General features: G+C 49.1%; 1 protein-coding gene across 1 annotated transcript in view; it reads left to right on the forward strand.

Moving 5' to 3' along the window:
* The window catches only part of ADRA1B (adrenoceptor alpha 1B), a 96687-nt gene that overhangs the window by 47836 nt on the left and 37515 nt on the right, over positions 1 to 11336 (forward strand). The window contains exon 3 of the mRNA XM_014543055.1: positions 95 to 1234. Within this exon, the coding sequence (XP_014398541.1) occupies positions 286 to 1234 (949 nt within the window). The 5' untranslated portion in view covers positions 95 to 285. The remainder of the gene's footprint in view (positions 1 to 94; positions 1235 to 11336) is intronic.

The raw sequence follows: 11336 nt of genomic DNA on the forward strand, positions 1-11336 counted from the left end.
CTGCTCTGCTCCCTCGCGAGCGGGCCGGCGCGCCTGACGTGGACCATTAACTTGGAGCTGCCGCCTCTCCCCTCTCTCCTCCTCCCTCTGACAGGCACAGGCGAGCGAACGAGCGCGGTGCAGGAGACGCACTGCCGGCTGCTGGGGGAGATGCCTCCTCGCCAGGAGGGCGCCTCTGGGAAGAAGCCCACCGTGGGGGAGGCAAAGTTTCAGGGCAGCTGAGGAGCCTTCCCCGCAGCCCTTCCAGCCCTGTCCACCCGCTGGCTATGGAGGGCGGACTCTAAGATGAATCCCGACCTGGACACCGGCCACAACACATCAGCACCTGCCCACTGGGGAGAGTTGAAAAATGCCAACTTCACTGGCCCCAACCAGACCTCCAACAACTCCAGACTGCCCCAGCTGGACATCACCAGGGCCATCTCCGTGGGCATGGTGCTGGGCGCCTTCATCATCTTTGCCATCGTAGGCAACATCTTAGTCATCTTGTCTGTGGCCTGCAACCGTCACCTGCGGACACCCACCAACTACTTCATCGTCAACCTGGCCATCGCCGACCTGCTGCTAAGCTTCACCGTGCTGCCCTTCTCGGCTGCCCTGGAGGTGCTGGGCTACTGGGTGCTGGGCCGGATCTTCTGCGACATCTGGGCCGCCGTGGACGTCCTGTGCTGCACCGCCTCCATCCTGAGCCTGTGCGCCATCTCCATCGATCGCTACATCGGGGTGCGCCATTCTCTGCAGTACCCCACGCTTGTCACCCGGAGGAAGGCCATCTTGGCGCTCCTCAGTGTCTGGGTCTTGTCCACAGTCATCTCCATTGGGCCTCTCCTTGGGTGGAAGGAGCCAGCACCCAACGATGACAAGGAATGCGGGGTCACCGAAGAACCCTTCTACGCCCTCTTCTCCTCGCTGGGCTCCTTCTACATCCCTCTGGCTGTCATTCTGGTCATGTACTGCCGGGTCTACATAGTTGCCAAGAGGACCACCAAGAACCTGGAGGCCGGAGTCATGAGGGAGATGTCCAACTCCAAGGAGCTGACCCTGAGGATCCACTCCAAGAACTTTCATGAGGACACCCTCAGCAGTACCAAGGCCAAGGGCCACAACCCCAGGAGTTCCATAGCTGTCAAACTGTTTAAGTTCTCCAGGGAAAAGAAAGCAGCCAAGACCTTGGGCATAGTGGTCGGGATGTTCATCTTGTGTTGGCTACCCTTCTTCATCGCTCTACCACTTGGTAAGTTGGGGGCTTGGTGGAGGGGCCGTGGGCATTTTCTGATCTTGGCTTTACTGATGAGCTTACTGTAAAGTTTTTTTCTGTGGTTTATTGGGGGGTTTTTTGGTGTGTGTTTTTTTCAGTTTGTGTGTGTTTGGAGATTAGAGAATACTGTTTGTTCTGCAAAGGCTTTGCAGATTGGATAGCTGGCTAAGAACCAACTCAGGTGTTAGTAGAACACGCTAAGTCGCTTGAAATAGAACCACAGGAGGAAAATCTGGTATGCAGAATAATTCATTCAGCAGCCTCAGTTTAATAATTAAAAAGGCCACTGGACTTGAACATCACACCAGCGTTATTTCAGTAGTAATCATGTGTTAGCTAAGGCAGCCTCACGAATGCAGCATACAAAGTAGTTTGTAGTTACCGCAGACGCGGCACTGGAGAGCAGGGAGACAGCTCGTACACAGAAAGGCGGTTTCATTCAGCATTTCCAGGGCTCTTTGCAGAGATCCCCACGCTGCTCAAGAGCTTTGCAGAGACTGCGTGCTCCCCCTCCTCCCTGCGTGGCTTGCTATCACCTCAGTGCACTCCCTTCATTATGAGTTAATAAGAGCATTTTACAGTCACACAGCCCCAACTTACCTTTAAGTTATCTAAAGCCTGAGATTTGAAAGAGAAGGGAGATGACCTGAGGATCACATATTCTCAGTTTTCACCAAAAAATGTTCCTAACTCTGGTGATATATGAAATGACCAGAATTAAATTATAGTCGCCCCTCACCATTAGCTGCCAGACACCAAATCCTGCTAGGATGAAATTGAATCCTTCCCCTCCTATAAAAACATGTCCATCTTTTTTTTTTCTTTTTTTGGTTGGTGGTCCTACTGAGTTATTCAAAGGCTACCTGACTGATTTCTTCTAAGGAAGAAGAGGTCTGGTTAAGTGGCAAACCTAGAGGATAGTGTGACATGCTGTCCACATGGGCTGGGAAACACTTGTCCCTCCTCTGAGGCACGGATCTGCTTTGATTTCTTCTATCTCTGGGGGACGCTCCAGAAAAATGAATGGAGGGAGGCGATCACGGCAAAGTCATGTGCCGTGGTATCAGAAAACGTAGCAGCTGCTGTATGACATGGACCACACATGCCTGCAGTCACACCAGGGGCTCAGTTAGAACCCTACACAACCAAATTCCACCAGAAACTATGATTCTGAAGACATGCTGCTTTAAGAGAAAGAGGCAAATGGAAAGAAAGCAAACTGGTATCAGGAGTTTCCCTTTTAAAAAGATAAAGGAAAAAGGCTGTTTAACCTACTCTCCACATTATCATTTCTAAAGCCCGGCTAATGCCCATCATGAATGGTTTCAGTGTGTTAAGTGGAAAGGGTTAAGCTCCGCCCGCCCCAACCCTGAGTGATCACATCCCACTGCAGAGAAGCTTTCTTTTCTTTCCCAAGGTCTCAAGGTCCTTTTGCAGGCTTGTCAGGTTGAAGTGGATGACAGTTCACACTGCATTGGGCCATCCAAAGCTCCTAATTGTATGTGGAAGTGATTTGGCCACGTATCATTCGCTAAGTGACCTTGGGCAAAGACAGCTCTTCTGCGAGCCTCAGTTTCTTCATCTGCAAAATAGACCTGTTTACAATTTGCTCCATGGGGTTTACACTAATGCATGGAAAGGATTTAATGCAGTGTCTGGTGCACAGCAAATGCTCAAGGAAAGTTAGCTATTAGTACTACAAACCTAACCCGAGTCACCCCTCAGCTATAACTGTGTATTTCCTCCTTCTCTACTCATTTGCCAATCCCCACACCTGTTACTAAAGGCTCAGAAGAGAAGTGGGCCTTTCTTCCTTCTGCTCCTGCCCACTGGCCGGCAGAGGCTACGACCAGAGTATGCTCAGGAAGGAGCAGGCCCCAGCAGGATGCAGGGATGGATCAAAGGGGCAGGCGCTCACAGTAGGGGGCAAGGGAAACAGCTCCAAATAGGTGAGGAGGCTGCCAGCATGTTGGAATGCTCTGGGCGTCAGGAGGAGTCTAGTTTTTCATGCTTTGCTCTGAGGATCAGGGGCCATCTAGTTTTCATGTGAGCTTTGCCATCAATTAGATCTGTGACCTTAGGCTTGTTGCTTTACCTCTGTGGGCTTCAGAGCTCACTTTCAAAGAACCACGGGGTTCTAGATGAAGGGCTCGCAAACTTTAATAAGGATCAGAATCACCCGTGGAACCTGATAAAACATTCAGCTTCTTAGGCCTAACCCACAGACACTCTGACTCAGTAGATCAGATGGATCCCAGGAGTCCACGTGGTGATTCTGAAAAGGTGGCCTGCTGATCAGAGCCACTGCTGGGGCCCTTGTCCAGCCTGCTGGAGGCCATGGTTTTACACAGGGTAAAGTCTGGTCATTCCCCAGCCACACGGTGATGCAGGATGATGTGGCTTCTCTCTGGGCCCTGCTCTTCAGGACCACCCTGTTTCTTCTCACTCCCACCCTCCCCACTTTCCCCCTTTCTGTTGATGCCTTTCTGAGACCTTATCACCATAACAGCTTCCACATCACAGAAAGTGAGACATTCTTGCCACCATAATGCTCTCAAAGCTCCTTTCTCCTATCCTTGCCATGAAAACTTTCTGACCGTCCATGTCATTATCTCCCAGAGATGTCCCAGTGAGCTGCCCCTGAACTGAACCCACCCACATCCTCTCCCCTGGCCCCCTGGCCTTAGCAGATGAGGAATATGGACTCCAGGCTTTGGGTTTGGAAGGTACACAAGAGCTTCAGATAGAGAAGGTGCTTAATTAACATGTTCTTAATAATTCAGCAAGAGCACCCAAGCAAACCCTAGATGTGGGTTTCTACTTCCTCTGAGTTCAAATAAAACCCAAATAAGAGTAGCATGATGTGGAACAATAACTATTTGGAATCTGAAGAAGGTTCCAAATTCTAAATTTTCCATGAAAGGCTTTCTACTCATAAGGAGAGAAAGCAGATCTGAGAAGACAGTGGTTGGCAAACACAAGTGCAGGTAGGAGTAACTTCCAATTGGCGATAGGAGCCTGGATGGCAGGAGATTTCCATAGCTGTGTTTGTCTTCTCCGTGGGAGAGGAGGGTTGCTGTTCCTCTTGGGAAAGAGGGAAAATAGCCATGCCCCCTGCAGGGTCCTAGTTAGGAGCCCCATTTGTTTACCTTCCTCCCTTATTTTTATTTTTGGAAGCAGGGTTGGGCTGCCTCTCATCTCCTGTGGAGCCCTCCCCACCTGTAACACCCTCCAACCTCCTCCCCACCCTTTCCCTGTGGCCTCAGACCAAGTAGAGCCAGGGACCAGCTCTCACTTACTCTGGAGCAGGGATGGACTCCACCAAACAAGGACCTCTTTATTTGGTCCCTGGAATCAGGCCATGGAGGGACAGGAAATAATTGGAATATAATAGAGCAGCATTTCTACTCATTTGGGTCATGTGCAAGATGTCCAAGGAATCTTCACCTGCCCAGTATTATAATGAAGGTCAGCTCCCACCCACCTGGGGAAGGCCTGGTCAGGGTCTCAAGAAGTGACTGGGCTATTGAGGGAAGTGCATTGCATTGGGGGGAAGGCTGGGATGGGGAGGGGGTAGCAGGAAGTTCTGGGCAGCCAACTAGTAGCTGGGCTTAGTGTGTTGTTTAGAAAACACTGGAACCTTGCCTTGCTCCAAATCTTTCTTCCATCTTTTAAAATGCTGAAAGGCCCCAGGAAGCCCTTATTGAACTAACTGCTTTCCCCTCCAAATAAATGAAGGTTCATTTCAAAGAAGCAGTTGTGTTCTCTGTAGTACTGGAACCAAATAGGAATTCCTCTCGCCATTGATTTGTTTCTCCAGTCCTCTCATTCCAAGTGGGGCTGATGAATCCCCACCTCCCACAGGAGCATAAGGGAGGGTGAGGGTCTCAGAGATGACTCAGGACAGAGCCACCCCCACAAACACACACTAATCCTCCAGCTCAGAGGTTTCAACGCACAAGGATTTGAGTTGCTCACAAGAAAAGCAGTTGATTTGAGTTAGGAGAAATTTTCACACACAGGAACCCTTCCTGCAAGAGGGAAATCCTACAGAAGGAAAATACATTTGACCATTAATGAAATCATTAATAAAGACTTTCTAAAGCACCTACTAGGTACCAAACACTATATTAATTACTGGGTTGTTGGGCCAAAAATAAACATGACTCCTGCCTGCAGGAGGCTTATAGCCTAGTGAGATCATACTAACATGGGACACATCTTAATAAGCCAGACATTCTGCTAGGCCCTCAACAGACATTATCTCATTAATCCTGATTGGGGAGAGTCATTGCTCCCTCTCTACAGAGGAACATACTGAAGCTCAGAGAGGTTAGTCTTCCTGCTCAGGGTCACACAGCAAGTAACTGATGGCGCCAAGAGTTGAATCCAGGTCTGTCAGAGCAGGCACATACCTGTTCCACTGCACCCAGATGTCTGGCCTTTCTGCTCTGTGGTTCCAACCTACACTCATAGCAATTGGTCTCCAGGAAACCCAGAGCCACCTGTCAAAAGTGGGTTCTTGTACTTCTGTACAAAGCCCTACCTTTCTCCTACTCCTCACTCACTCCTGAAAAAGGATGCACCCATAAAATGTTAGAGAAGTTCATCCAACATTCTAGAGCAGCCGTGGGCAAACTACACACCCCACCGGCCCGTTTGAAATGAATAAAACTAAAAAAACTAAAAAAAAAAAAAAGACCGTACCCTTTTATGTAATGATGTTTACTTTGAATTTATATTAGTTCACACAAACACTCCATCCATGCTTTTGTTCCGGCCCTCCGGTCCAGTTTAAGAACCCATTGTGGCCCTCGAGTCAAAAAGTTTGCCCACCCTGTTCTAGAGTATCTAGCTAGATTTTCTGCACACCTCCTGCACTGTATAGGATGTGAGTGTCTCAAGGTTGGGCCTTTCATCACCCCAGCCCGAAGAAAAAAGTGGGGCCTTGCTCTTCCTCTAGGGTTCTAGCTCTACATATTTAATCATCCATTCATTCATTCATTCATTCATTTCACTGACTAATCATGTATTTATTGCATGCCCACTATTGTGATAAGTGACTTAAAGAAAGGGGGTGAGATGCTATTAGAAGTCTATAATGGGAATCAGTATATCATAGGGGTCCCTGAGTGACATTTAGGGAGAATCCTGGACAGTTTGGAGGAGCTAATTCAGTGAAGGGGGGAGGGGACAGGTAGAAGGGGAGGAGTGTAGGCAGAAGGAAGGGCACACCTGTAATTCCTGAGGTAGGAGTTGGTAGGAAACTAACAGAGCACAGAGAATGGAGGGGAGGCGGGTGCAATTGGAGGCTGAAGGTGTGGGCAGAGGCCAGGTCATGCAGGAAATTTTAAGCCCCATAAAAACTTCAGATTTTATCTGAAGTTGTATTGGCCACTTCTGAAGGATTTAAAGCGGACAAGAGATAGAATCTGAATTATGTCTTTAAAAAGACAACTCAGGCCAGCATGTAGAAGACAGACCAGAGACAAAGCAGTTAGGAGGCCACAATCCCAGTGAGAGCTGGTGGTGACTTAGACCAAGCTGATGGGGTGGAAATGGAGAGAAGTAGGCAGTTCAAAGACTTGGGGATGGGTTGGTTATGATATAGGAGGGTTCGTGAGAGCAAGAAATGTGTCTGGAGTAACCCTGAGGTTTCCAGATGGTGGAGGTACCATTTGCTGAGATGGGGAAGATAGGAAGGGGTATGGTTGGGTGAAACACAGCCAAGAGAATTCCTCCCAGGATCATCTTCAGACCCCATTCATGAGGGCTCATAAGACATCATACTAGAAATGATCTGCCAGACACACTAATGAGTTTAGTGATCAGAATGTCCCAACCCAAAAGCCGGAGAGTCATGGTCAACAGCTAACTTAGCTGCTCATCAGAAACATCAGGCAAGGGGGGTCTGTTTTTTAAAAGTAAAGCTTCTTGGACCACCATCTGCAGACTTATTGTATCAGAATCTCTCCTGATGGGCCTGAGAATCTTGATTTTTAACAAGTTCCTGCAGGTGAATCTTATGTAGCCAGCATGGATAACATCAGTCCCCCCCCTGCCCCCATGCCTGGGAACCCCTGGAATCAGCACCCCATGGAGGGGCCAGAAAGCTTGATTAAGTCTCCCCTGGTACAGCCAGAAGCATCTCAATCCTGCCTAGATCTTGAACTAGTCTACATGGTGGAAGGCAGGAAGGCTGGCAGGAGAGAAGGTGAATTCTTTAACCAAAGCCTCCCTGGAGAAGGGGAGGAAAATGAGCACTGTGGAAACAGCATCGTCAGTGTAGCGGGTGCTCTATTCTCACAACCCCTCTGCAGAGCAACATCCTTGTGTTTATAGGCAAGGGAACAAGAGTTCAGAGAGGTTTGATAACTTGCCCAAGGTCACACAGCTAGTAAATGGTAAAGTCTATCAGACTCCACAGTTGGCACTTAATAAACAGTCATTATATCATTCCTTTTGTAATTACAGTGCTTCCCAAACATTTGTCTGAGGTCTGGTGCCCATGGGTGATAAAATTTTTGCTGCTCATGATGAAACAAGAAAAAAATTACAAAAATTCTGTGTTTTTCCAAATGTATTCAATATAAAATGACTGTTCTTTTATTCTATTTTGGGACACTGAAATTGCAATTTTTAATGGAACCATTAGGTTTTTTTAGAAAGGATGATGATAAATGGTGGTGATAGTCATTGTGTGTGTGTTTGTTTAATGCCTTACTTGCAAAACAAAAAGTTGGTAACTCTATTTCCCCACCAAAAAATATATTTTGAATTTTTACTATGAGTCTCCTAAAGTCCTGAAATCCTGGGAAACACCATGGTAGTTGGACACAATGAACATTTGTGGGAAGAAGCAAGGGGCAGGGTAGAAAGCAGAAAAGAAAGGAGGGAATGGATGAATGTTAGCCTCAGCTTTGCCGTGGGGTTCAGAGGACTGGGGCAGAGGGTGGGGAGGGGGAAGGTGATGTAAAGGGCCATGCTTGTCAGGTACAACAGGATGAAGGGCCATTTGTGGAGGCACCAAGTCCTGCTGGAGCAAAACAGGCCACAGCCATGCCAGCAGGTTGTGTGTAGCTGTGGTGACATCACAGATGGGCCTATTAAGATCTGTAATGCAAGAGATGCCTTTACCTGAGCATGTGCATGGCTCATAAAAATAACTGATGACCTCCAGGCCACACTGGGAAATTGCTTTCTGCCATTTCTGCAGGGTGTTTCCACAGCCACTGTGTTCCCGACCACGTCTGATAATAATAATACTAGCCGTTACCATTTATTAGGTCGGCCATGTGTGAGGTTCATTGTGCTACACCAGGCAGGGGGTGCTTTCTATGCATTCTCTCACTCACTCTTCTCCAGAGGCCTGTGAAGGGGGCACTATTATTGTTGCCATTTTATAGATGAGGAAGCTGACACTCAGAGAGACTTGCCTCAGGCTACCCAGCTGATTAGTGACAGAACCTGGATTTTCTAGGACTCAGTGGTCGGCAAACTGAGGCTCAGCAAACCACGGCTTGCGAGCCACATGCGGCTCTTTGACCCCTTGAGTGTGGCTCTTCCACAAAATACCGGCTCTTCCATAAAATACTGACTTCTGCGCATGGGCCACGAAGTTTCAATCACACTGTACGTGTGCGCCCGCACGTGGTATTTTGTGGAGGAGCCACACTCAAGGGGCCAAAGAGCCGCATGTGGCTTGCGAGCCGCGGTTTGCCTGCCACGGGTCTAGGTAACCAGGTAATGCTAACAGTTCATCACTAGGGATACCCTAGGTGTGGGGTTCTGAGCCCCTTTATGGAACCCCATGAAGGAACTGGGGAAACCAGAGCCTACTCTGAGAAGGAGGAAAGGAAGGGTAGGGGCTGCCTGTGGTTTGGCCACCAAGAGGCACAGTATCCTGGTAAGAACACAGAGAATATAAAAATAATTGAGTCTTCCTTCCCTAGCAAGAGAAGTCAAATTTTCTCTTTTATTGTGGACTAGAGGCCCAGTGCATGAAATTCGTGCACTGGAGGAGGGGGGTCCCTCAGCCCAGCCTGCACCCTCTCGCAGTCCGGGACCCCTCGCTCCTTACCGCCCGCCTACTTGCTGCTCCTTACTGCTCAGCTCGCTGTTCCTTAGCACTGCTGCGGAGGTGGGAGAGGCTCCCGCCACCGCTGCTGCACTCGCCAGCCATGAGTCCGGCTTCTGGCTGAGCGGTGCTTCCCCTGTGGGAGTGCACTGACCACCAGGGGGCAGCTCTTGCATTGAGTGTCTGTTCCCTGGTGGTCAGTGTGCATCATAGCAACCGGTCGTTCTGGTCGTTCTGCCATAACAGTTGCTTAGACTTTTATAATATAGACTAGAGGCCTGGCAAATGAAATCGTGTGCAGGTACGGTCCCTAGGTCTAGCCTGTGATCAGGGCCATCTTGCTGCCACCTACCCCGATTCCCTGTTCGCCATCAGGCAATGGGAGCCTGATGACCAGGGGAGGGACTGAGAGGTCAGCCATTGCTGCTCGCTCACCGGCCCCACCCCTGCCATGGGTCACCCTCTGTGTGTGGGGCAACTGGCAGGGCAGGTGCCTTGGCCTGGCACCACCTGCATCCCCGCCACCCACCCCGGTTCCCATTTGCCATTAGTGATCGGAGCCTGTGAGCCAGGGGGAGGGACCAAGAGGTGGTCAGTGCACCTCATAGTGACTGGTCGAGCAGTCGTTCTGGTCATTCTGCCATTATGGTCACTGGGCTTTTATTATAATACTCCAGACTTTCTTCAGCTTCACAACTTATTAGTAATGTCACATAACACTTTTAAGATTTTTATGAAATTTGGGGAAACATCAAATTTGGAAGTCTTTTTTACAGTTTCATTTCTGTCTGCATACATTTCACCTCCATCACCCATATCCATACAGTCCCAGCACCACAGGACTCTCCTATGAGGAACCAGTCTCTGGTCCTACCACTCGATGCCACAAGGCCAGGTGAGTTGGCATCATGGACAACAGAGTATTTCTAGAAGCTGTTTGTCCACTGTGCCCTAACTCTGGCTCATGATAACCTAGTTATACAAAAAGAAAAAGTTGCAAACCACATATGTGTATTCAACAGAACCCAGATAAAATGTACCTTAACTTTCAGCTAGTTCCCCCAAATGCCCATGGCTCCTATACTAACACCCACATGAGTGGAAATCTGGCAGAGGGGGGTCAGAATGGAAGTAGACAGTGGTCCTAATAATTGCAGTTAATAGATCTTACTTTTGAAAACTTTACAAAATCATACAATCATGAGAAAACACGCTGGGTTCCCTCCCAGGACCTTGGAGGACCACATGAAGAGAGGGGGTCTGAGGCTCAGTAAGTCCCCTTGTCCACACCCAACACCACAGGGATGGCTTTCTCTGGCAACCTCATGTCTGATGGACTTCCCTGTCTCCTCTCCAAACTGTGACCTTCTCATAAGCAATGACCACATTTTTCCTCACTACCTAACCCTGGTCACCAAAGCTAAAGAAATGAATGAATGCACAGCACTGTGACTTTGGCAGAATTAAGAGCATACTCTAACTCATATAGAATTATTTGCATTTCACAAATACAGCTTGTATTTTCCTTCCCTGGTGCCTTTGTTCAGACTGTTCCCTCTGCCAGGAATGCTCTACCTGTACCCTCTGAAGATTCCAATCCTGCCTACCTGTAAACCCCAGTTCTGTGGACACCTCTCTCATGGTCTTTCCTGGTTCCTACTCCCTTTCCAGGCAGTGATCACTCCTTTTATACCCTACTAGAGGCCAAGTGCATGAAATTCGTGCATGGGGGGAGTCCCCTCAGCCCAGCCTGCACCCTCTCCAATCCAGGACCCCTCAGGGGATGTCCGACTGCTGGTTTAGGCCTGATCCCCGACAGTCGAACATCCTTCTCATAATCCTGGACTGCTAGCTCCTAATTGCCCACCTGCCTGCCTGCCTGGCCACCTCTAACTGGCCCCCCTGCTGACCTGGTTGCCCCTAACTGCCCCCCACTGCCGGCCAGGTCACCCCCAACTGCCCCCTCCCTGCCAGCCTGGTCGCCCCCAACTGCCCACCCCC

The sequence above is a fragment of the Myotis brandtii genome, unplaced genomic scaffold, assembly GCF_000412655.1.
Source record: "Myotis brandtii unplaced genomic scaffold, ASM41265v1 scaffold32, whole genome shotgun sequence".
NCBI lineage: Eukaryota > Metazoa > Chordata > Mammalia > Chiroptera > Vespertilionidae > Myotis > Myotis brandtii.